Source organism: Phyllostomus hastatus, unplaced genomic scaffold (genome assembly GCF_019186645.2).
Source record: "Phyllostomus hastatus isolate PE091 unplaced genomic scaffold, TTU_PhHast_1.1 phas_contig_152, whole genome shotgun sequence".
Taxonomy (NCBI): domain Eukaryota; kingdom Metazoa; phylum Chordata; class Mammalia; order Chiroptera; family Phyllostomidae; genus Phyllostomus; species Phyllostomus hastatus.
Window position 1 is genome coordinate 13066961 of NW_025333622.1, and position 26426 is coordinate 13093386.

The 26426-nt window shown below is 49.3% G+C and overlaps 1 protein-coding gene across 3 annotated transcripts in view; it reads left to right on the plus strand.

The window, feature by feature from the left end:
- The first annotated feature begins 219 nt into the window (after window positions 1-219).
- The window catches only part of TSPAN11 (tetraspanin 11), a 61554-nt gene continuing 35347 nt past the window's right edge, over window positions 220-26426 (plus strand). For 2 of the 3 annotated variants that reach the window (XM_045830659.1, XM_045830661.1), the window contains exons 1-4: window positions 220-406; window positions 20801-20931; window positions 22308-22402; window positions 23540-23634. In XM_045830659.1, the coding sequence (XP_045686615.1) occupies window positions 23551-23634 (84 nt within the window). In that variant the 5' untranslated portion in view covers window positions 220-406; window positions 20801-20931; window positions 22308-22402; window positions 23540-23550. The remainder of the gene's footprint in view (window positions 407-20800; window positions 20932-22307; window positions 22403-23539; window positions 23635-26426) is intronic. The other variant, XM_045830660.1, reaches the window with a different exon arrangement.

Consider the following 26426-nt stretch of genomic DNA (forward strand, 5'->3'; position numbering starts at 1 on the left):
TACCGAGAATCCCCCAGGCAACCATGCAGCTGCCCCTAACTCCGGCTTAATTCGCTCTGTGTGCTGTGAATTGAAAAAAGGCCAACTCCCAAACAAAGACGCGTCCGCACATGGCTTCTGGGGAGGCCCGCTGGCCGGCTGGGAGAGAATGAGCCTGGGAACGAAAGGGGGCGCGAAGGGGAGGGTGGGCGCCGCGCGGGGAAGCGGGCGGGGCGGCAGAGGCGCAGGCCGGCAGGAAGTGCCCACGGGCTCGGGCCGGGCGGAGCGGCTGCCCTCACCCAGACCCTCTGCGGTAGGAGGTCTGGAGCGCGGCGGGGCGTGCGGGCAGGGGCGGCCCTACGAGCCGCCGCTCCGCCTCTAGGCTCCGCTCCCTGGGCTTCGAATTGAGCCTCGCTGCTCTCCGCGGGTAAGTGAAGTGCGCTGGGCCCGGGAGTGCCCGCGGGAGCTGGGACGGGCGCACGGGGAGTGGGGCGTCCCGACGAGGCCGGCAGGTCGCGGGGAGAAGGCGCCCCACTTGCCCTGTCTGGTCCCTGGAGCTGGACCTCACGGGGCCCCGACGGCAGGAGCAAACTGACTTCAGATGAGGAATGGGGGCAGGAATCCTGGGGACAGTCAGGATGGATGTGCGCGCGCGCGCGCGCGCGGGCGTCTGTCTGTGCAGGGTCCCCAGCATTTGTGTCCATCTTGTGCTCCTGATTTCTGCCCGCGGGACATGGGATAGAACTCTGGGCCTCTCGGTGCCTTGTGCTGTCCAGCTTGCTCTGGGAGCGTCTATCCCTCTTCAAATGTCATGCTCTTTGTCCACCCTGAGTTCTCGTGGCTGGCTCTTATGCTAAGCCCCAGGTAACAGATCCAGAGTGATCCTAACTGAAACTATACAATGTTTGGCTCTGTTCCCCATGCAAAACAGTGTTTGCTAAATGCTGGCAGCTGGTGTGCCTCATGTATGCACAGGCCTCAGCTGCCTCTGCAGGGTTGTCCAGGAGTCCCTGGGCACAGCTGTGTATTTTGGGGAACAGGGTTCTGCAGGCTCTGTCATCTGTATTTGCCTGCCAATTCCTGCACATGCAGTCGATTGGTTTGGTATAAAAAGAAGGAAGGTGTGGAAGGTTCTAGAATATATTGTTTTCACCAGTGGTGTGTCCAGTGTGCACATGTGTAAACAGGCTGGAAAATGTAAAAGGGAGGAGGCTCTATTGGGCCCGGCGGGAGAGCATCTCAACATGGGTCTGAGCTGCTGGGTGTGCAGGAGCCCGTGCCGCAGCTCCCTGGCGTGTCCGCACACACGGTGAGGCGGGGGCACGTGGAGAGAAGAGGTAGCTTCTGGAAAAGCTCCTAAGTATTGTCTAGGGCAGAGGGTAAAGCGAATGAGGGTGGTGTTGGCCAGAGTGTGACGGTGTGTGTCGAACTTGTGGGCAGCTGGATTATGGTGGAAAGAATAGCAGTTGGAGTCTGGAGACCTGGGTTTGAACCAAAATGTAGTGGTTGTTACTTGGTCAGTAGCAGTAGTCTCTGCACAGGTCACTCTGGGGTTCAGCTGCTTTGTGTGCAAAACTAATAACCACTGTCCTGACCTCCTCATGAGGCTCAAATTAGCTAAAGCCTGGAAGGTGCTTTGATAGCTGTAAGGCTTGGAGGGCAAAGGGCAAATGCTGGGCCCACAGGTGCCGAACTGGGAGGTGTGGAGAACACTTGGGGGTCTGAAACTATTTGGTTTGTGGGTCAGAGGGAGCCCCTTGCATGCTGCTCCTTATGACATTCAACATAATAGGAGTATCTGCCTGGGAAGCACTTTGGACTCTGAATGTGTGATACACATGCAGCCCTGTGTGGTGCCATAGTTTCATGTGAGTGCCTTCTGGGGCACAAGGGGAAAAGTGGCCTGGATGGTCTTTGAGTCAGAGCCCTAGAGCAGCATGAGGTCCAGGGACCCTTCTTCCAGGATACTTTGCCACCCCCCTCTCGACGCCCCCCCCCCCAACCAAGGCTGCCCCTGCTGTCTTGCTTTTATCATCATACCAATAATGGAAGCAATAAGGAGCATTTTCCACAGTTTGCATCCAGGGAGACAGGAGAGGAGGAAGCCTTCCCAACCAGGTCACAGGTCAGGGATGTCGACTGCAGGGTGCTGTCTTCTGGATTATAGAGCCCCCAGGCTGTAAAGAGCTGACGAGGGCAGGGAGGGTGTCAAGAGTCATGACAGACAGTCTGAACACCAGCATGTGGTCTCACCTGTCACTGAGACTTCCTTGAATGTAGTAGCTATTTGGTAAACACTGTGAAAGCAAAGAGCCCTGGCAGGAAGCCTGGAAACCCGGGGTCAGGTCACAGCTCAGCTTCCTCCCACCGTGTGACCTGAGGAAAGTCACTTCACCTCTTCTGTTGTCCTTCCTCACTGCTCAGAATCAAGGCACCTTTCCAGGTTGTCCTGCTGCTCCCAGCTCACTTTTCACTTCCTCAGAGAACCCTTTCCTGGTCCCCAATCTCAAGTACCCGCCTCCTGGCCACATCACATGGCCAGGTCTAATTCCCTCGCTGCACTTACTGCCTTCTGAAATTCTGTCTGAACTTGTCTGCCCCATCGGACCCCCGCTGTGAGCTTCTGGAGAGCAGGGCTTCCCTCATCCTGTTTCCTGCTGGCTCACCAGCACCTGGAACATAGTGGGTGCTTGAGAAAGGTTGTGTTAGAGAGTGAAAAGCTTAATGTGGGGGAAATGGCTGCATGTTTTTCAAATTGTGCTGCTAGGAGCTTCTGAGGCAGGAGGAAGCCTCACAGGCCAGGCCCTGGGTCCCCCACACCAATAGCTCAGAGTTAATCCGAGTTATGTATGGCTTGGCTTCCAGGTAGGATTTCCTTTGAAGAAAGTGCCCTCCCACCAAAATCTAGAAAACTATCATATCGGAAGACTCACAGGCGCCTTTTCAACTCCAAGCTGAAATAACAGTAGGCACACCCGGCCCTCAAGGGGGACCAAAGGCAGTGTTTCAGACACCAGAAGTGGTTACCCACAGATCATTTCTGCCTGGCTGTGGAATTCATCGTATGGTCTTTTTAACTGATTTAATTTCCTGGGGTTTTGGTCGGGGTTAACATGGAAAAGATTTCGCACACAATGCGGCAATGAGGGGTACGTGGGAGACTCCGCAGCCCGTGTGAGCCTGTGCGAGGGAGGACACACCGACCCTCCGCCAAGTGGCTGAGCCACCTGCTGATGACGAGCGCTGCCCACATGGGGTGGCTGTGCCTGTCCTCCCTTGGGTGTGTTCCCAGGCAGACTGCCCAGAGGGACCTTTTGCCCAGGACACATCCACTCTGCATCATGGTTCTTGAGTAACTGGCAGAGAGTGGGAGTTCTTCTCTCTGAGTGATTTCTGCAGATAGCAGTGGGATGGCTCCCCTGACCCATATTTACAGCAGCCACGTCAGCTCCACATAACGCAGCTCCCATGTTGTCTCCTCTACAAATACGTTCACAGACAGCAGTGTGACGGCTCCTGTGGCCAGGTTTTTGGCACAGAGTACGTATTTACCACCACCATTACTAACCCCCAAGGGAGTTAGTACCCCAGTATATCCAATGTATACTATACCATAGTTATCTGATATAGAATATTATTTATTATTTGTATAATATTCATATTAACATATATGCATGGGTGGAGGAGGAGGTCTGGCTCTTTCATTGGGTTGTTTCGGTGGTTGCTTTTAAGGAGGGGGACTTTGGAGAGAAGTGCAGAGAAGAGATATAAGGATTCTGAATCAACAAGATCAGAATCCTTGTTACCTACTTCCGTCGGACCTCTGGTTTTGCTTCGTACATGTCTCTGCTCTGGCTGGCTCCTGTGAGTTCCTGGCTTCACAAAGTATATACTGACTAGTCAGCATACTGCAGAGCAGACAGAGTTGGGGCAGGGAGCATTAATACACACAAATTCACTGCTTGCCTGCTGGGAGTCTTGACTCTTTAGTCCTGAGAAATGGGTCAAGTCTGGGTCCCTGACCTCCATGCACCTAGGTGCTGGGGAGATTGAACTAACTCCAGGGGAGAGCAGCTGAGTGCATACTGTGTGGCACTCACTGCAGCCCCGGCGGGAGCTCAAAGACAGCAAGGAAACCCTGTGCCAGCGGAGGGCAAAGAGCCCAGTCCTGGGCCACGCAGTCCTGCCAAGAGTCCCAGCTCTCCCCTTCCTTCCATGTGACCACAGAGAGTTATGCAACCTCGCTAAGTCTCCATTTCCTCATCCTATAAACCGAGGAAATGATCCGTAACTCCTCGCCTCATGTACAGATGCCTGAGTTAAGCCTGGAAAGTTCAACCTTGTAGAGGGCGTGGAGCACTGAAGTGTCTGGTGACAATAGTGAACAGTTTGGAAAAGGGCTCATGGGGAGAAGGGGCCCTTCCAGGCGGTAACCGGTGTACAATTGTGTCTAAACACAGATCTCCCGTCAGTAATCAGGGGTATGTGGTCTCCTGCTGGCTAGCCCCCAGGCCAGCCAAGCACCCTTTTTCTCCTTTGGGTGCCTTGCCAGCACACAGCTTTGGAGAGGAATGCCTCTGTGTTTGGACAGCTTCTACCTCCCCATTTCACTGCCCCTGGATATGTATGTGGCCTTTTTCAAGGCTTAAGGAGCTTTACTGTAAAATACCACAAATTCAAGGATTGAGGATGTTACAGAGGTTCAAGAAATGTTAAGGGAAATCTCTCTGCTGGTTCCCTGGCCTGTTTTGAAGTAGTTCACTGGTCCTCTCTGATGGCAGAGGGTGTGACCCACAATGGTTCTCAGCTTGTCCTGACTTAGAGATTATTATTATTATTCCTTCTTCTTCTTCCTTCTTCTCCTCATGTTTTAGAAGATGTTTGTCAGCCAAACTTTTTTTAAAATATTTTATTTATTTCTTTTTTGGAAGAGGGATAGGGAAGGAGAAAGACATGGAGAGAAACATCCATCAGTTGCCTCTTGTACACAACCCAGACATGTGTCCTGACCAGGAATCGAACCAGCAGTCTTTCGCTTTGAGGGATGATGCCCAGCCAGCAGAGAACCACATGGGTCAGGGCAGCCAGACTTTAATATAAATGGAAATTTGTTTCTCCAGCTGAAAAAAATTAATCAAAGACCATGTAGGTGACAGTGATTTCACTGTTCACTGTCCACTTTCTGCTTTATATCATTTACATCTTTTAAATGGAGTTCTGTGCTCATGGGCTTTATGAACGATAGATAATGAGGCAGTGAGGACCCCGGGACAGGCACTCTGCCTCTCTCCTCGGCCCACATTCACCTGCACCGAGATACCATCAGCAGAGCCTTAACCCACGCCGAGCCCCTCTCCTCGTGGGGCCCCGTGCCACCACACAGACTGCTGGCCCAGGAGGCCAGCGAGGCCTCAACCCATGGCCTCCTGCTTTAGTCACGTTTTTGGAGAGAAGCCCAGTTGGAGCAGAACAACTCCTCTAATCGGGTGGGCCATCCAAGTACCCTCAGTGCCAGTCAGCCACATGGCCTTGGGAAGTGGTGGAGGCTTCCCTTCCTTAGCCAAGGCTCCCTCCTCCTGCTTCAGACCATTGATATTTTTTAAAAGTCAGCTTTGGTCATTTACTAACACATTCTAGTGTGTTTAAAAGGCTCCAGAGAAAAGAACAAAGGATAGGAGGAGAGGTGTGTATTATCCATTTTCTGAGGTTTGGAACAGATTAAAAAGCAACAAGCTGGAGTTCTGGGGCCTGTTAAAGATCCTTGCCAGCTGCTCTGGTCATGGTCCTTTCACGGGTAGACAGGGATGGGGCAGGAGCAGCCCAGTGACCTAGGGAGGGAGTGCGCTTTGGGTTGGAGACAAGAGAACCAGGGGAAGGCGCCCTGTGGAAGTGCCACGTGACTCCACATTGAGGGCTGCTTTTACACGCACAGAGGCTTAGGGAAGCCAGGACTTCCAGAAGAAACAAATTTTTCTGTGGGGAGAGAGGATGAGACTGGAAGTTAGGACTAGACGTGCTGGGAGAGAATGAAATACTCAGAAGGCAGTTAACACTCTCTGACCACACTGGGCAGGGAGCCGAGGGCTTCCCACTCCTCCAGTTCCAAGCCAGTACTACCACACAGGTCTAGTAAGTTCTTGATGGGTTCCGAGACTTTAAGTGAAATGCCTCATAACGAAATCAATTTTACCACAGGCTAATTGTTAAAAACAAGAATTAGGTTCCTGTGGCAGCTCGCAGTTTTATAACTGATGTTGAGTGAAACGCTGTTTTAGGACCAGTGTTCTGGCAGGTGAGCTAGAAAAGGAGGGAGGAAGGGAGCCCCTCGTCTGTGTTTGGTGTGTGAAGGAAAACGGCCGGAAGCAGCAGCTACAGATAACAGGGAGGCCACATTTACTGATTCATTGCACCTGTAATTCCACTCAATCTACTTTCTACCTTGGTTTTAATTTACTTTATAAATAGTGTTAATTGTGAGAACCTGTTTTCATCATTAAATCTGATGGTTCATGACTGGCTGTTCTCCAAGGCTTCACACACTCTTTCTCTCTGACTTGCAAGCTAATATTACATATTTAAGAGGTTGAAACAAGCAAAGAACAAAGAATATGCCACAGAGACCATGTGGGCCACAAGCCTGAAATATTTGCTAACTGGTCCTTTATAGAAACAGTGTGCAGAGCCCTAATCCACCCAGGGCCAACCTGTGACTGTCGGTGATGACAGCTCCGCCACCGCAAGGCACTGAACACGGGACAGGGGCGAGAGGGAGCTCTGCCTCTGAGCCGGGTCTCTCTCTGGTGCAGCCCTCTGAGAGCCTGATTGAATTCACCTGGGGTGCCGCCTGGGGCTTCCCCAGGTGGTTCCAGGGCAGGTAAGGTTGAAAAGCGCTGCCCTAAAGCAGTGGTTCTCAGAGTGAGGCTCTGCAGGACCTACAGCCCCCAGCTGGGTAAAAATATAGCTCTCAGGCCCCATCCCCACCTACTAACTCAGAAACAGGGCAGGGCGCACAGGGGCAGCAGTGTCAGCATTGTTTTTTAAATTCTCACCCAAGGACAGGTTTACTGGTGAGAGAAAGAGAGAGAGAGAAACATTGATGAGCGAGAAATATCAGTTGGTTGCCTCCCATATGCTCCCCGACCAAGGATCAAACCTAAAACCTAGGTACATGCCCTGACTCGGGATGGAACTTGCAACCATTTAATGCACAGGACAACACACCAACCCACTGAGCCACCCACCCAGGGTAGCATCTGTGTTTTAACAACCAATCCAGGGATTCTAATGCACATCAAGTGTGAGAACGCCGCTCCAGGGCTTGGCCTCTCCAACCTAAACCTGCTCATTGCCACACACTTCGCAGATGGGCTGGGCAGAGAGTGCCGGAGGGAAGGGGCAAGCCGGCCAGGGGACCTGGAGGGCCTGGCACCTTCACTGTCATTTTACACCCCCCCGAGGCCCTGGGAGGGTGAAACGAGATGCAGGAACCGGGACTTGGAGCTGGAATAGCACCACCACTAATAGTAACAAACTCTTCTCTAATAAAAGTTACCATTAATAATAATTTTACCTTTGGGCCCTGTTTTTCCCTACTATGCATATGTTTGCCTTTGGTTATTAACTTATAGAAGGTCCCTATTGGTAAACACACATCTTTAAAAATGTGCAACTACGGCACTAACTTGGTGTCATCTAAGCAAACACATGGGCCTCGGAAGTGGGGAAGCTGTGCTGCTGGCCTTCACTGCAGAACCAGCAGGCAGGTGCTGTCCTCCCAGCCACCATCCCGCGCCCTGGGAGGATGGCCCTCGCCCAGGGAGGGTGGGCCCGTGGGGTGCTTGGCCCCAGTCGCCTGCCTGCCAACAACAAAACCTGTGCGGCATTTATAAGAATGTAACAGGATTTATGGCCTGCTGATGGCCTCCTAGGTGCCCGGTGCCCGATCAGGCATGACAAAGCAATTCCCCCCTGGCCCCCTGGCTCGCCCAAGTCTTGCCCAGTGCCCTGTGTGTCTTTGTCAGGGTGAGAGCCACACCACCCAAAGGTTGAATTGCTGTGTGCCATGGTAGAAATAATTCAAGGACCAGAGGCTCACCCAGCAACTAGAGATCAAGATCCCTCTGAGTTGTCAAGAGTGCAGTTACTACCCACAGAGCTGGCTGGGTCTTTAAATTCTTTACCTTTCTCATTTTGGAAATTAGCAGCCAAATGGTATATAAATATTACATATTATCATCACCATCACGAATAACAGGGCATCCTTTTAGAGCTCTTTGCGCCTCCAAAGCACCATAAACTCACTAGGTCCCGATGTCCTGGTATTGCTGGCCTTGGTCACAACCGGAGGCAGTGGCATCTCGGAGATCATGACTGTTGGCAGCCTGTGAGTCTGCAGTCCCCCCACACCCAGAACACTGGGCTGAGAACCAGGGCTAGGGGTCTGAGTCGCAGCTCTGCTCAGCCTGGCTCTGTGAGAATAGAGAAATGGCATTCACCTTCTGGGTCTCTCTGGCCACCACATGGGAGTGGACTGTTTTCGAAAGTTCCTTCTCTTTCCTTATGTCCTGGGGCAGCTTCCCAAACCTTGGGAACAATGGGTCGTGATGCTCATGCTGGTGTTGTAATTGGTGCATAATTAGGGAGCCAGTGTGGGCAGCATCTAGAATGTTCTGATGCCAAGACTGTTTCTATAATGTCCTCCCTCTATAACTCATGGAACTAAAGTTATTCCTTTTTTTTTTTTTTAGAAAGAATTAGGGTAACAGTGCAGGGGTTATTGGTTAGTTGGCAATATCTCCATGCCCAGGAAGGTCAAGCATCTTTCAAAAGACAATTATCTGTGTGTTTGGCTCCCCTGCAGGGAGAAGATTCTAACACTTTCCAAGGGGGCTCTTAAGTCCCTAGAAAATATGTTTTCACTGACCTGAGATGAAGAAACATGGTTTATTTATCAGGGAGCTTAGCAGCTTCCAAATGCTCTTCAATAAATTACATCACCTCCTGGACCTAAGACCTAACAGATTTACATCCAAGTCCCAGAGTGAAAATTGGAGTTTAAATTTGGATGCATGAGTGTTCTGTCCCTCACCCTCACGCTCACACGCCCAGCTCTGTGGTCCCTGTGCTGCAGTGGAAAGCAAGCTGAACGAGGTCTGCATGCCAGCACCTGGCTTCCAGTCCCCGCTCTGCACCTGCCGGCCTCCCTGGGCCTGCGCCCATGACCTGGCCCTTCTCTTGGGAGCTGATAGTCTCAGCCTCATTTGCACCTACCCGAAAAGGAGCCTGAACCTTTTCATGGGGGACAGTCATAAACCCCTTCGGGCATCTGCTAAGACCTGTGGAACCTCAGCACGCAAATGATAACACTTTTTATACAGCTTCAGGGACCCCTGAGTTGCAAGTCCTTTGAAGGAATGGTCTTTTCGGGCTCACTGCTAAGCCACCGCATCCTGCTCCAGAGCCAAGACAGGTGCTATTTTGAAAGCAAATGAGAAATTTTATAAATCCTCCTCTTTGGGAAAGGACATGAGTTTTTTGTATCATTCAGGCATTATTTTTTTCATTTCCTGCTGCCTGGGAGGAGTGTCTGTGCTTTTCCAATTCCCAGCAGGCAGGCTGTGCATGTGCTTGAGCACAAAGTAATGTGCACCAGAGTGAAGGCTTCTGCAGGGGGAGGGAGGCTCCGTCCACCCCAGAGCACCTCTCCGGCCTGATGGGTCACTGCCATTATCCCCTTGATGGAGCCTGCTGCTGGTGGTATGATGCGTGGTCAACCAGCCCTTACTGGCCTTCACGGTCACTTTCCAGGGGTCCTTGCCCTCTTATGTTCAAGATGACCAATCCAAAGTCACACAACCAGTAAAGGTGACAGTTTTCTCCCTGTATATGTTTACTTCCAGCTCACTCCTCTTCCCCTCTCCTCCTCTTCCTCTTCTCCTCATGGGATGTTGGAGGGAGAACCGCCCCCTCCTGCCTGCACTCAGGATGGTGCATCAACCACCCTGTGAGGACCTCTTCCCCGAAGCTCATGGGTGTCCTCTGCGTTCCAGACAGCAACATTTCCCAAGCAGCTCTCAGAAACTGTCACATCAAGCAAATCATTGCTGTCACTGTGGACCTGGCGAGGGGCTGCTGTGAGGAGTTTGTGATCAGCTGGGACCCTGCCCTGTGGGATGGGGCAGTGTGTCTGGGCTCCTGTATCTGAGGATCTGGGTGCCCTGTGTCAAGTTCAGTGGTGAGTCCTTTTGGGTCTGAGAGCTGGGATCCTTGTTGATCTGGGGCCTGCAGTGCCTCCCACATCCTCTAGACTGCTTTGAGGAGCCATGTCTTGGGCCGCTTTCTCTCTCACATGTACACAACAGTGACGGCACATCCTGGCTCTTAGAGTAGATGGCCCATGGGCTGCAGCTCCAGCCTGAGTCCTGAATCCAAGCTTGGGGGCCTCTTGGACCCTGAGTGTCTCCTGCATTGTCCTTGCTCACTGGGGGACTGTGTGTTTGGAGCTTTTCCCTCCGTTCTCAGGGTCATGGTCACCCAGCCTTTCCAGCCTTCTGTAGTTTCTGCAAGGCACTGGCATGCAGATGTTGGCAAGGTGACAGGGAAGACCTACTTCAGAAGCTTCCATCCTAACTCTGCACCAGAGGGGGTTGGAGCAGACCGACTGGACAGGGTGTCGCTGGCTGGCCTCCTCTGGGCCTGTGTGTAGCTGGCAGCTGTTTGGCCCTGCAGTAGTCACATGGGCTCAGACTCTGAGGTTCGGGTGCAGCTTTCAAATCCACAGCCCTGCTTCCCTGGCTGAGCATGGAGTCTGGAAAGCTGCTGTCCCCATTCTGAGTCCAAACATGCCAGAGCTGCCTTGGGAGGAAGATGGGAGCTGGGACCAGTCCTCATGCCCCTGTGTTCCCAGGGCCATAGCCGAGGGCACAGAACAGCGCTCAGCTGTGCCAGAAGCCTCCTGAGCAGAGTGATTCTCATCAAAGACTAGGACCTAGGCAGTAATCAGAGAAGCCTGATGCAAGGACAGAACCTGGCAGGGAGCCCAGTCTCCTGAACTGGCCTGGCAGGAGCCAGTCTGGGACGTTCCTGGGAGTCAGGCGGCAAGAGCTGGGCAGGATGTCTGCCAGACAGCCCTGAGCCAGGGGAGGCTCCTCCAGCGCAGCACTGGGAGTGGGAGTGGGTGCACTGGTGTTCCAGACGGGCCGTGTGCCCCCAAGTAAATTTCCTCACCTGTGACATGGGGACTCTAAGAACGCCTACCTCTTAGTTATTGTGAGGACTGCTGTAATAATTACATCATTATTATTCTCATTGTTATTCTCATCATTTGTGCAAGTAGCCAGTGAGCTAAAGCCTGGAGGGGACAGGAATAGCTCTCCCCGTGCCAGCACGCAGGGGCCCCTGCCACTCCCTGCGTTCACTTGTCCAGGGCAGATGCCGTATTCAAGAGATGAGCTGGGCTGTGGAAGGCAGTTCGGCAGGTCCTCAATAAGTTAAGCAGAGAGTTACCATGTGACCCAGCAATCCCCCTTCTCAGTATTACCCAAAGTAACTGAAAACATGTGTCCAAACAAAAACTTGTACATGAATATTCACAGTAGCTCTATTCACAAGCCAAAAGGTGAAAACACCGCAAATGACCATAAACAAAAGAATGCATAAACAAAAGGTGGCGGATCCACACAGTGGAATATTATTCAGCTGTAAAAAGGAATGCCGTACTAATGAGTGACAGAATTTGAATGACCTTAGGAAACATTATACTAAGTGAGAATAGCCAAACGTAGAAAACCACATATTATATTATTCCATTAACATTAAATATTCAGAATAGGTGAATCCACACAGACAGAAGATTAGTAGTTTGCAGGAACTGGGGGGAGAGGGTATAAGCTTTCCATTCGGGGTGATGAAAAAGTTCTGGTACTGGATAGTAGCGATGGTTGTACAACACTGTGAATGTGGCACATGTAAATGTGCCACCGAATTGTATACTTTATGATCGTTATAATGGTAAATTTTATGTATGTGCATTTTACCACAATAAGAAAAGAAAAAGAGTGGGGCGAGGCTGGGGCCAGGTGAGGGTCTGCAGAAGCTGAACCATCTAGTAAATAAAGGGCTTCTCAGATGATCTGGGAGGTCACTTTCCATTCTAAAAATATTCTGTGGGTCACCCGGGCTGGTACGGCTCAGTTGGTTGGAGTGTCATCCCATAAACCGAAAGGTCACAGGTTTGATTCCTGGTCAGGGCACATTACCTACATTGCGGGTTCGATTCCTGGTCGGGTCACATACAACAGACAACCAATCAGTGTTTCTCTTTCACATTGATGTTTATCTCTCCCTTCCCTCCTCTCTCTCTAAAATCAATAAGCATCCTCACCTTGGGTGAGGATGAAAAATAAAATAATAAAAATAAATATACAATATCTTATGGGTCTGATACAAACCCCTGCAGCTCTTTCCCCCACCCCATGCCACCCCCCAGCTCATCTCGACCAGGGACAAGGGCAGGTAACAATAAGCAACTGAGGAATAAAAAAACTGGTGCCTGCATGTTAGTCTCAGCTACAGCTGGGTTTCTTTGCAACCAATTGAGGAAGGCTTAGCACACACACCCCTTTAACCAGAGAAGCCATACTTTATCTGTTTCATGTATCAAGGTTCTACATACAAATTCGTTTGAAAGAATGTACTGGTAGAACATCACTTTCTTGTACGGATAAGTAAACTGAGGCTCAGAGAGGGGCAGTGACTTGCCCAAGGTGCTGGCAAGTAGAGAGCGACACCCTGAGTCAGACCCCCTGGGCCCCTTCCTGTCTGCGACGCCCCCTAAACACCACATCGTGTCCACCGGTGGACTTCCTCAGCAGCGCTGCGGCAGTTCTCTTTCCTCGGGAATCATGGGAAGGGAAGACTGCCCTCAGTGCCGGTCCCTCTTCTGGGTTCCAGGAGCACACACTCTCCCCAACAAAAGCCCCTCGTGCCAAGTGCCAGCCTTCCCTTGGGGCGATGAGCAAGCCGGTCCACCTGGACAGGGCCTTGCACAGGCATCTCCACATCTCCACGTGGGTGATGAGAAGAGCCGCTCTTCCTCAGTGGAAATCGTAGGCCCATTCCTTCAAAACGATCAGGAAACCATGATACAGATCCATCTCTGACTGTGGGAGAAATTACACACTGTGTTCTCTGTAATTGTGCTGGTTTTAGCAGGAGCAGGAAGTATATTAGGCAATGCATTCTTTTTTAAAGATGTTTTTGAGACCCAGTTCGTCAAAATCAAAACCCTGTGCTCTTGCTACTGGTTCGGTGGCCACATGCCCAGCCACAACTTCAGTATAATGGAAGGAGGGGCAAACAACTTGTGTTAGACCACCAGCAGTCTTAGCTACCTTATCAGTCAAACTTAAGTTTTGATGTAACTCCCATCTCTAGAAAAATGGAGAACATCTCTACCTACAGATCACAGTTAAGGCTGATAGGTTTAAAATAATCCATCGGATTGTTTTTTATCTGGTGTACCAGCCCACAGTGTCTGCCCACATTCACGGCCTGGGCAGCCCAACCCTTAGATGCCTGCCTTGCCTGCTCATCCGCTGTGTGTTGTGCTGCCCAGTCCCTGCTTGGAAACTTCCAATAAAAGTCAGAATTTCACCCAGCCAACCCCATCAGAAGAAAGGTACCCAGGCTCAGCAGGGAGGGTAGGTGGGGAGGGAAGGGTTCTGGTTTACTAGAAATGAGAAGAAAAATAAGCAGTTTGTTAAGTTAGCAGCTGTACACACCTCTGTCGACTGCCCTGCACAATTCCAGGGCAGCTGTGCACACCCACACAGACTGTTCCCTGCACAATTCCAGGGACAGCCGTTCACAGGGACTCTGATATGTGCAGCGCCCTCTGCAGTTTGTCTCATCCCCATGCGCCACCCCTGTGCTGGACCCCGACACCCTGGGCCCTGGGGCCTTTCTACTCCCGCTGCTCCTTGCCATATAGATCCCGAGCTCACCCTGAAGGGGCCACCTCTTCATCTTCCATCCTTGCTGGGGCGGGGGGGCTTCTCAGGAGGCATCTCGGTGCTCCAAGAACCAACCCTGGACAGAGAAATCAACTCAAGATGGAAATGACTGCTCTCTTCAAATCCTGCTAAAAGTCAGACCTATGAGGCCTTGGTGAGGACATTTGAGATTCCAGCACTTAATTCCTGGGTCTGCCAGAGGAGCCTGGGCAACTCGTGTATAAATAAAATAGAGGTGATGCTCCTGCCTCACTGAGTCATTGAGACCATCAAATGAGAGGCCTGGCCCCTAAAAGGATCCTACACTATTTGTTGGCTGAAGCTGCAGGGTGCTGGGGTGTCCAACTGCTGACCAGAGAGTCTGGAAAAGACACTGGGGCCAGAGATGGCTTCTCAGGGCCCTAAAACACCTTGTCTCCATGACTAGAAAATCGTAGACTTCTGGAACAGAAGCAGAATGACCTGCCTCCCTCGGATCCAGTGTTTGTTTATTCAGTGAGCCGCTTTTAGATCCAGCACATGCACACACTCAATCTCTCACAGCTCTGCAGCCTGTGATGCCAGGTGTCTGCAGGAGGAGCAGGAGGAGGCCACGTGTGTTTCTCAGCACTGAGATCCCATTGGGGTGGCCTTAGGGGCTCCTGGCCTTCCCAGCCTCTGCTGGAGCATCTTTAAGGGATGGAGCAAAGGTGAGGGAAAGAGGGAATGAGGCTCAGAGAAGGGGCACATGCATGTTCATTGCCAATGCCTGTCAAAGCCACCCCTCCTGGGTGGTTTCTTTGGAGATATGACTCCTTTCGGGAGCACCTGACTGTGCCCCAGGGGTTTCCTGCCAGGAGAACTGTCCTGTTCCCATTCCTGCCTCATTCCATTTACTTCCAAAAAGATTTTCTACTTTGATGCATCACGGACATTTGTCTGTGCTTCTCACCTGTGGCTGGAATTGAAAGATGAAGGAAATGAGAGGACAAGTCAGAGAGCACAGAGAAAACTCTGGGGAGAAAAAGACAAGAGGAGCCTCCTGGGCTGACCTGTGCAGCCTTCCTGGGAGGCTCTGTTGGTGGACTTGCTGATGCCCGTGCTAAACCAGCTTCACAGAGCTGTCCTCCATGTCTGCATAGGTTCAGGCCATAGAATTGTAAGTTTTATTTCTTTCCTATTCATCACCTTTGACTTGGGTGTCCTGGGGACTGTATGAGAAGTATTTGCATGACTCTTACAGAGTGCAGGTTCTTTCCCATGGCTCATAGTACATGTGCTCATCCGTTCATTCATTCTCTTGACACCTGATACCCACACGCTGAAGCTGTGGTGGGTGTTCAGAGTACAGAACTGAGGTCATATTTTAGCAAATGATGTAGTTAAGGCAAATGCCATAGGTTTAATTGATTGGGTGGAGGGGTTGGTGACCCTCAGTGAGTGTAGAGCAGGAAGAGGGCTGGAGAAACCTTCAGCACATGGAGGGGGATGTGGCAGAAAGAGTCACAGGCTTGAGGAATACTGACTGTCTTTGACAAGCAGTATAGCAGTGGTGAAGAGCCAGGATTGAACATCCAAACCAGGATACTTTTTAAATGCAAAGGGACACTTCAATAATCATGCCAAAACAATAGAGTTAAGCTGGGATTGTCCTGGAGAAACTGTCATTGTGGGCAAACTGGAATGCAAGGTCCCCTGAGAAGAGCCCACTTTGAAGCCAGACTGTCTGACTCCAAATCCCACCCTGGTTTACTAACAGTGTGGCCTCAGCAAGCTCCATAAACTGTCTCCCTTTCTTCACCTGCAGCATGGGGGTGATGGCCATGCCTACTCATGGTTATTATGAGGATTAAAAGAGGTAATACTTACAGTGCTTAGAACCATACCAGGTATGTGGCACATGATCAGCATTAGCTATTGTTATTGCCAGGCACTTGATGAAATACACAGAGCCTTAGATGATGCAGAGGTAACCAGAAATTACTAAGCCAGTTCTAAGTCCTGAAAGGGAGCTGCATCTGTACCCAATCCAGCAAGGGAGATAGACTTATTCCAGTTTTACATGTGACAGAAACTGAGCCCAAAGTTGCAGAGCAAGTTACAAACAGAAGTGGGAATGGAACCCACTTTAGGTGCAAGGCCATTCCTCCTTAAGTCAAAGGGGGAAAGGAGTAGGAAAGTGTGACATCTGACACCATCTGGGCTTTACCAGTCATTAGCCCAGCTTTGATGACAGAGGCCCTGAGATGCAGCCCCAAAGAGTCCAACCCACCCATCCACAGGCTCCCAGGCTGCAGCCCTGCCTTTGAGCACCTCCTTCCATCCCCTCTGCTCCTTTTATAGTGCCTTGTTGTGTTGAGAACTGAGATGAGGTGCTTAATGTTTACTCTAACTCTTGCTTTTTCCCCCTTTTTTAATCTTTCTTTTTTGGTAGGAATATATGTTTTAATAATATAAGTAACAAAACTAGAGAATATACATTCTTTTCAATGCACATGGCACATTCACCAAAGGAAACTTTTCAGAGCCATGAAACAAGTCTCAACAAATTTCAAGGGGCTGAAATCATATAGAGCATAGTCTTCAGCCACTGTAGAATCAAGCCAGAAACCAACAAGAAAAAGACAACTGAAACATTCCCAAAATGTTTGAAAATCAAGCAATTCACATATAATCTTAGATCAAAAAAGAAATTCAATGGAAATTAGAAAATACTTTGAAAAAAATAGTGAAAATACAACGAATCAAAATGTTCAGAAAGCAGCCAAAGCAGTACTTAGAGGGAAATACATAGCCTTAAGAGGCCTATATTCATTTTGAAAGAGACTCACATAAGATCTCTGCACTTTACTGTATTTTTATCAAATTTTAATTTTATAAGGTTAGAAAAACAGGAAATTATCTGATTAATTAACACTAAAATACAAATGAGTGATAACATTCAGCCATGACTACTTTTCAAGAAAGATTTATCTAACTAAAATGATTTTTGTCACACTTTCATCAAAATGCCATTAAAAACTGGAAAATTTCAGGTGGTCAATGTAGGAGAGTTTAGAAGCCTTTCAAATGGACCTTGGGCCAACCTATTGATCTTTATTAGGAGGCTATACAAAAGCTGCATTTTGGGGACACTTTGGGTGAAACAGAGTTCAGAAATTAAGATGTTGATGAATGAAAAAGAGTGGACTAAGAGAAATAATGTTAGAATATATATATTTAAAATATTTTATTTATTTATTTTTAGGTAGAGGGAAAGGGAGGGAGAAAGAAACAGAGAGAAACATCAGTGTGTGGGTTGCCTTTCACACTCCCCTCACTGGGGACCTGGCCCGCAACCCTGGTATGTGCTGCAACTAGGAATCAAACCAGCAACCCTTTGGTTCGCAGGCTGGTGCTCAATCCACTGAGCCATACCAGCCAGGGCTGAATATAGTTTTATAGGTGCAAATTTAAACACAGTGAGTAGAAACCCAGGAAGCTCTTTACTGGTATCAAGTGCGCTGCTTCCAGGATAAGCCTTGGAAAAGATCCCTTCACTGTCAGTTACCTTTCCCTCCCAATGTGTAATCCTCAATTTATTTCCCTATTCTACAGAGAATATAATTCTTTATAATTCTTACCCTGCCTCTCTCTACCACTGGTTATTTGATAGGTTCTCATGATTTTGAAGATCATCTAAATATTAACCTTAGTTAAAATATTATTAATATTTGTATCTTCCTCTCTTAAAATGGCTTTCCTATTTGAACCAACCAACTCTGTTAAAGTAAGGTCTAGTGGATTCTTCATGGTCACCTGGGGACAGGGTCTCTTGTGACCATCTAGCAAGAGGGTCCACTAGCAGGAGGCTGGGCTTAGGTGCAGAGGCCTTGAGACTGTGTCCCCAGCTATCAGATACATGGCCTCTGACTTATATATTCTATAGGGTTACCCACATGCTGTCTTTCATTCAAAAAGCTCTCAAGGAGTTGGTTTAATAATCCCTTTACCCTTGTGTGATACTGAGGCCATAAAATTACAGTGCACACAGTTCTTGCAAATTCTGCATCTCATTTGATCCTCACAACCACCCTGCAAAGAGTACAAAGCTTGACCAGCATCAGCTCCTTTATACTGAGAAAGCTGAGGCCTGAGAGGTCATGTGACTTGCCCAGGGTCACACTGCTGCAGGTGACAGCTGGTATGCACAGCCAGATACTCTAACCTGCTTCCTAGTACTGTTATATTTGTTCATTGATTCTTGTCATAAGCACTGATGGAGTCCTCATTTCATGGATCAGACTGCAATTTAAAACAAAGACCCAGGAAAAACATAGCAAAGGGTGATACCCATCCACAGGCAGAACTTTCCAAGACTCTGTACATGTGTAAGTGCAAAGAATAAGTAAGAGCCAAACCACCTGTCTAAGACTATGAGTGGAGCCCTGACTAATCCACGTAATGCATATTAGCACTTGCAAATGAAGTAAAAAAATAGAGTCATGTACTTAGGAAAACATATCTCAGGGCATAAAGACTAAGAATTTTTAGTTTGGAATTTTAATTCAAGTTCCACCTGCAGCACCATCCACCTGATGCTGTAGTTCGCAATCAAACCCTAAATTTGGGCTAAAAGAGTTGCCTGCATTCATTTACCTGCACAACAAACACAATGATATAAAAGAAGAAGCCCACGGTTACCCAGAGGCCCGGCTCACTACTCAGCACCAGCAGCCCCTGGAACCCAAGCCAGGAAGTCGAGGAGGTGGGGGACCAGGGAAAAAGTGTGGTTCCTCCCAGCATGTTTCCCCAAGTAGTTTGGTATATTTGTGGTGACAGCTACCATGGTCCTCCTGGCCCAGCATCCTTCCAGAGTCAGACGCTCTGTCCCTGCCACCTCCTGCAGCCGGGACTGGGGTCTCTGCCCAGAAAAGATTCCCTCTTTCTTGGCTTCAACCAAAGGCTGCCAAGCTGAAGGAAACTGCGAGAAGCCCAAACTGGAACTGTGCTGAAAAAAGTAAAACAACTGTACCCACTCTGCTCATGTCTCTCCGCTCTCTAGTTCTGAGCCTCAGTTTCCTCTTCTGTAAAAAGGGTAATAATCCCATCATGGGATTATTTTAAGTACTAAATTAATTAATGCATATAGCTCAGTGCCTAGTTACATTTAGTAAATTATATTATTATTATTATTATTATTATTATTATTTTAGCTAATCACAATCTTGTTGGTACTCATGGTGACAGGGGGCAGGAGGCCTGCCAATAGGCAGGGTGACTGCTCCCCAACCCCCCACCCCCAGACTCAGCTCCCTCAGTTCTCCAAGGGGCTGGGCTAGAAGTCCTTTGGCTGCTTCCACCTGTCTTGTCAGAGGGTCTGAGGGAGCCTTGCTTTTGCGACTGTTTCAGAGGGATTATCCACTTACCGGGAATCCATCAAAGGGTGACAATTAAACAAGAGGGAGATGAGGACAAAGAAGGACGAGGCTGGCTGCACAGGGAACACACGGGGGACACATGGGGGAAGGAGCCACATGTGCAGGACTGCAACCAGGTTTCATTAGGAGCCAAAACCAGACACTACCCCGCCTAGACTGTTGTCTCCTTCCCAGCTGTCATTGGCCATCACGCAGCAGGGCCTCTGTTGGCCAAGAACCCAAAGGGAGAAACTGACACTCTTTTAACTGAAGGGGTGGGATGGGTGGGGGTGGGGTCTGGTTTTGTCTTTGGTTTAGAATCACCAGGCTCCCTTGGAGCCTACCCACCCCACCCTGGTATGGGGTGTTCTCCCCTTAGGGAATAGAGAGGGCACCCCTAACCTGTGCTCTTGCTTGTGGGAGAAGAAAGAGAAAAAGAGGCTGATGAGATCCCAGGCATGGAGCATGTGGGAAAGTGGAAAAGTCACAACCACTTGTGGTGCACAAGACTGCCCCAGACCCTTAACCTGACTTTCCAGTCTTTCTGCAGCCCAGGCCCCTTGGCCCTGCCACTCCTCCAGACCTTTGCTCACACTGCTCCCTCCACCAGAGCAGCCCTCACTCCTTTTCTGCCTGTCCTCAAAGATCAGGTTAAAGGCCCCTCTCAGCCCCTCCACCCCCACCCCAGCCTGGTGGAATCAATGCCCCTTCCTCTGTGCTAGCAAGGTTGCCGTGAGCTCCGTGAGGACTAACTCCAGTGGCTCTGAGTACGGTCCCGGCACAGAGTGGGGACTCAGTGCCTGTTTGCTGAACAAATGAAGGATGATGCTGGCCCAGGGGCCAACAGTGCCTTGTATTTATGTGCAGTACATCGGTCAGTTCCCAAGTACTCCCTGCCTGCCCCCAACCTGCATCTGGCCACTCATCCCTATGAAAGTACTCAGCTTGCCCCCACCCACTGCCCAGCGTGGTCCACTCTGCTCTTGGACACCCAGCCCTTGCGGAGCCATACCCTGCTAACCAACACATCTGGCCAGCCAGCTGGGCTCTTTCTCCATGTCCCTCATCTCTTCACTTGGAGACGCATTCCATTCACTTGGGGGTGGGGGCAGTAGAAGAGACAATGATGCCCAAGTCTCACAGCCCATGACTCTCCATGTCTGGCCCTGATGGAAGTACCCCAAATCCATCACTTCACCATCAAGGCATTTGCAGTTGCTTTTCTGAGATGTCCTACAGTGTGGGCCCTGACTGTGCCATTAGCAGTCCCCTAGCCTGCTGGCTGCCCTGAATCCCAGCTTTGTTCTACAGTCAGAGCCTTGGCCTGGAGGGGCGGGCACCCTGAGGCTGCATTCCTGAGCTGTCTGGGAACTCTTTGGCATCTCATCAGAAACTGTCCTAAATGTGGTGCTCCATCCCCACCCCACTCAGTGACATCTGCTCAGATACAGAGGTTGATTACATTCGGGGTCATGGACTTGCAGAACCAGAAGGGACTTTGGAGAACACTGATTCAGAGTGTGGCCCTGAGATTCCCAGCATCAGCAGCGTTTGGGAGCATGGTAAGCAACTATCCCGGTGTGCCCAAGATTATCCAGTTTAGCACTGAATGTATCTTATCCAGAGAAATCCCTCAGTCCTGGGCCAGTCAGATGGCTGATCACCCTTCCTAGGGGTCACTTCTCCAAGCTCCCCCCTCAAACTTAATGACTCTGAAAATCCCAGGGGTAGGGCTGAGTAATCTGTGTTTTAACAAGTTCTCCAGGTCATTCTTCTTCTTCACTATCTAAAAACTTTCTTTATATTAAAAAACTCATATGTTTTTAAAAGCATGAACGAGAGAAAGAAAAATAGAAAAAATGTGGAGCAGAAGACACACATACCCCTTAGTAGTGCTCAGTGGGAAGGTGCCACTTTGGTTCTCCATTTAGTGTCTTTATAAATGGAAAAAAGCTAGTCAAAGGTCCCCAAAGCCCATGGCTGTTCTGTTACCCACACCACACCAAGAAAAGAACAGAGAGGACAAAAGAAAGAGTGGGGCCACAGAGAGATTAAGTAACGTGGCCAAGGCCACACTGTGGGGAAATGACAGGCTAGCTTTCAGATCCAAGCGTCTGACTCCTAGCTGGAACGGAGACTTCTTCGGGGCATCTGCCAGCCCAGCACAGGACCCCAAATACAGTGGGGTGCAGTGGGGAAAGAGCACTGAGCATGGGTATAGGAAACTGCTCTCAACCATTAGCCTGTGACTTCAGAGAGGTCATTTAAAAATGCACGTCTTAACCCACACCTGAGTTTATGTCCTCCTTCCTTCTGCAGAAGGCTGAACTAAAGTAAGCCCAAAGGTTTCCCCTTGCCCTGACATTCTGTGATTCTATCTTCTCTGCCACCAGTTACTGGAATTTTGCCATTACAAATGTGTTTCTTTTTGAAAAACCTTGCCTTGTGCCCGAACTCCTTTTATAAAATACAGTTTTCCTTTAGAGGGTCCTGACCCCTGGGTTTGCAGGTCTAGAGAATGTTCTGTGGCATGAGTCCAGTGGGCCCTGGTTGGGAGCAGAGGCGGGCAAATGGAGGACAGAATGCAGACAGGAGAGGCCGGCCCCAAACAAACTGTCCATTTACTAATGGCCCGCAGTGGCCCCGAGGTGCCCTTGTCAGCACCTCCTGCAGAACAGCCGTGTAATAGCTCCGTTCTGGTCACCTGGCTGCCCCCATCTATCACCGTTTTTTAAACTTTTTTTATAGATTTCCTTTTTTTCTCCTTTTGCATTTTTTTCCATCACCCTATGTCTTGAACTAAATTGGAGAAAAATGGGTTTTGCCTTTTTTTAACAAGAAGACTAAAAGTCTTAAATTGCCTCTTCAAGGTCTGCAAATAGAAATGCCAAAGAAGACCGCCACCTTTTCTTTCTCTCTTCCTCTCTCCCTGTCCCAGGAGTCCATGAGCTGGAAATAAAAGGCAGAGTGGTGGCTGAGGAGAAAAAAAAATCTGGACATAGCCCAGCACCAGCCAAGGAGAGAAACAGGGTGGTAAGGAGGGCCCAAATGGAGGTGGGGAATGAGGGAGAAGGGGTGGGAATGGGCCAGACCAATGCCTCACTGCTGGTTCTAGAGTAAAAGAGGTCCCGTAAAGGGATGTGCCACCCCTCTGTGAGTATGGGAGCGTATGTGCAGGTGCTGGGGGCAGGGAGCCCCAGGAGAAGAAGACACCACACAGGCTATTGCTCAGACTTACAGAGAAGCAAACAGGGCCCTGGGCACAGTGAACCTTCTCCACCTTTGTCATCAGCTGATATCACAGTTCCCAGAGAGCCCATCAGTGGGCATCAGGACAAGGAAAGGAAGCATGGGGCACAGAGTAGGAATTTTAGGGCCAGAGTTCTGGGTTCAGATGCCTGCTACATGTAACAATAATAGCTAACAGTTATTGAGCACTGACTATGGGCCACAGATATGCTAAACACCTCTCATAGATTATCTCACTTAATCTTCAAAAAACCCTACAATGTAGGTATCATTGTTATCCCATGTACAGACGAGGACACTGAAGAATAGGACTTGTCCAAAGTCCCACACGTCTTATGACAGATCTGGGTTTGATCTCGGGGAGTCAAACTCCAGAGCCCTTGGACTTCATCTAGCCAGACCACTAAGCCTGCCAACCTGCTTCCTTATTTGGAAAGTTGAGGTACAGGGGGAGGTGGGCTGGGGTGGATAATTGTCAAAGTCCTTTCCAACACAGACACTGTCATTTGGGGCTTATGCCTCACCCATGCATGCAGAGGTCCTATTGAAATGATGCAGAGTACAGGGTTCTGATGCAAAGTAGGTATGGTGTGTGTGTATATATGAGTGTGTGTGTAAGACAAGTAAATTCATGTCCTACAAATCTGATGACACCGGGGAGAGAATAAGAACACCACAAGACCAGTGCACCGTCTTTAGGAAGACTTGTATGTTAGACCTGAGTCAAAAGGACAGAACCAAGATCTTGAAAGTTCTGCCCAACTCACTTCCATGTATTTGCATTTCCCTGCTCTTTGCTCCCGGTTTCACACTCATAGCCTCAGACTCCCCTGGCTAGGCGGGCACCTTGCCAAGGAGCTCTGGCAAGGGTGAGGAGTTTCTCCATGGACCTCCAGCCCAGCATTTGTGTCTTCTTTGCAGGCCCAGTAGCCATGGCCCATTACAAGGCTGAACAGGATGACTGGCTGGTTGTCTACCTGAAGTATTTGCTGTTTGTGTTCAACTTCTTCTTCTGGGTAAGTGAATTCTGCACACATATACCACTACCCAATGCCAAATGAGTCAAGCTGCCTCTGTTTCTTGTCAGCCACTACTCTGAGGTTGATTTATTCCGAATCAAAGACCACCCATGGGCAAATTCTGCCTACTTTAAAGCAAACATGTACATTTGCTGCTGAGGAGAAGAAAGAATCTGGCCTGCAGTTGGCAGGAGTCGGGCAAGGGTGCACAGACACAAGAACAAGCTTCGTGCTCCTGCTGGCTGGACGAAGGGTCCAACTCTTTCTTTCCTGTTAACTTGTCGCACCTGTGCCTTGTGGGCAAAGGGACTGCCTGAAGTAATTGCCTGCTTTCCATCGAAGCCCATTTGCCTTTCATGGCTCACAGTCTCAGGCCTGGGCAGAGAGATGAAAGTCCTGGGTGTTGGGGCTGCCTCTGTGTGAGATGGGAGTGGTCTCTACAGGGTTTCCCCTCAGGAAACCTGCCAGGTGAGGTCTTCCAGGGTGGAGTCTGTCCACTTAAGGCAATTATCAGGATAATTGGAAGCGAGTATCAAGTTCCCAAAAATAGTCAGACATAGGAGTATGTGTACTCTGAGTTATCCTCACTGAATTTGGAGAGGCAGAGTACTCAGAGCACAGGCTTTGTGGTCAGCCAGACCTAGGCTCTGTTGTTATTAATGGTGTGGCCTGGGGCACACCACTTATGTTACCTGTCTGTTACCAGCTGCAAAACAGGGATCGTTTCTACACTCTTGGGCTTTGTTAAAACCAAGACAAGGGTCCCAAAATGGAGTCACTTATGCCAAGCCCCACATCTCCAAACTGAGACTTCACTTAATTACACTTTTGACTCCCCCAGAAATGTAATCTTACACCAGGCAGTCGGGGATCCCCCCTGACCAGCCACAGTGAGGTCACCTGCCTGATGGACCCCTGCCACCTTCTAAAGGAGAGCAACCTTGCAATGACCCATCTGCCTTTCTGCCTGGTGTAACTTTCTCACTTTGGCTCCCTCCTGCCTTTAAAGTCTTTCATTCTGTAGACTCAGAGCTTCTTTGTATCTGCTAGATTAGATGCTGCCTGATTTGAATTAATTTTTGCTCAAATAAACTCTTAAAATTTTTAATATGCTTCAGCTTCTCTTTTAACAGTTCATTTAGCAGATACCATGAAATGGTATATATTAAGTGCTTAGCTCAGTCTCTGCACATAGAAGGCATTTGATAAACTCAATTACTTCAGATATATTGGATGTAGAAGGCCTGAAAATACTACCAGATCAATCTGCTGATGAGGCAGAGCCGAGATGCCTGCTCACTATGGGAAAGGGTGCAGCCCTTGACAGAGTCTCGGAAGATCTCAGAAAGGCAAAGGCAGGGATGGGATTCGTCTGCATTTTCAGATTCATTAGGATTAATGAAATTGGTTTGACTACAAATGACCACTGATTTAGGGTTGGGGGACACAGCAAGGCAGGTGTTACAAAGAGTCTTGGAGAGTAGACAGCCTTTTGATGATATTAAGAAGTCAAATATCTTGATGCTTTTTGCAAAGTTCCTGAAACAAAGAATAAATTTATTTTATTTGTAACTTTTATCTTCGTAGGCAAGTGTTTCTTGGGACAGTGAAGTTGTGTTGATGGTTTCAATTCTCAGACATAAATCCAATAGTGAGTTTAGGATTCTTGCTGAGTGAGGATTATTTTTAAAGAATAAGTATGATTTTCCTGATCATAAAGTCTTATGTATCCAATACAAATAAGCTCAAATTCTGAAAAGTATAAATAAGAAAATAAGAATTTCCCATGTCTCACTATATTAGGTCCCTAGGATTGCCAAAATGAAGCACTATAAGCCAGGTGGCTTTAACCAATAGAAATTTATTGTCTCGCAACCCTGGGGGTCAAAGTCAAAGTCAGAGAGTCAGCAGGGTCATGCTTCCAGTGAGACCCTGGGTGGAATGTCTCCTTGCCTCCTCCTGGCTCTGGGGGTGGCCGGCAGTCCCTGGCGCTCCTTGGGTCGCAGCTACATCACTCCTCTGATCTCTGCCTCTGTCCTCCCTCACATGCTCTTCCTCCTGTGTTGCTGTCTTCACGTGGCATTTTTTCTTCATTAGGACCACCCTGATGACTTCATTGTAACTTAACTACATCTGCCAAGATCCTATTTCCAAATAAGGTCACATTCACAGATAGTAGGGTTAGGACTTGGAACAAATTTGCGGAGGACACAATTCAACCCATAATACTCACTCTCCGGGAATGGCCATTGTTGACGTTCCCTCTAGACTCTGTCCTGACTGGGACAGGAGATGGTGGTAACCACACTGTGGGAGTGACTGGGGAAGGAAAGGCTTAGAGACAGTGGAGAGATTTAGGAGGTAAAATGACAAGATTGGTTCGTTAATTAGATGAGATTAAGAGGGGAGGAATGTTAGAATATATAGCTCTTGGGATGGTGGAGCTCTTCATTGCAACGGAGGCCAAGTGGCAGGTCAGATATAGGCGTGGTGAGTTTGACATCTGAGCGGAGATGCTCATTGGGCAGTTAGCTCATGGCTCTGGGTGTCATTTGGGGATCGGCCCCGCCAGACAGGGATTGCAGCCATGGAAATGGGTGAGCACCCTTAGGAGACCAGGGACTCTGAGAAGACAGCAGAGGTAAGAGTGAGACATGGAGCAACCCAGCTGGGCAGGGTGAGTCTAGGGTGAGCAATGATCCCCATTCGCCCTGGACGGAGGGGCTCTCAGCTGTGGGGTTTCAGTGCTGAAACCAGGAGAGCCTCAGGCAAAGCCAGAAATACACCTA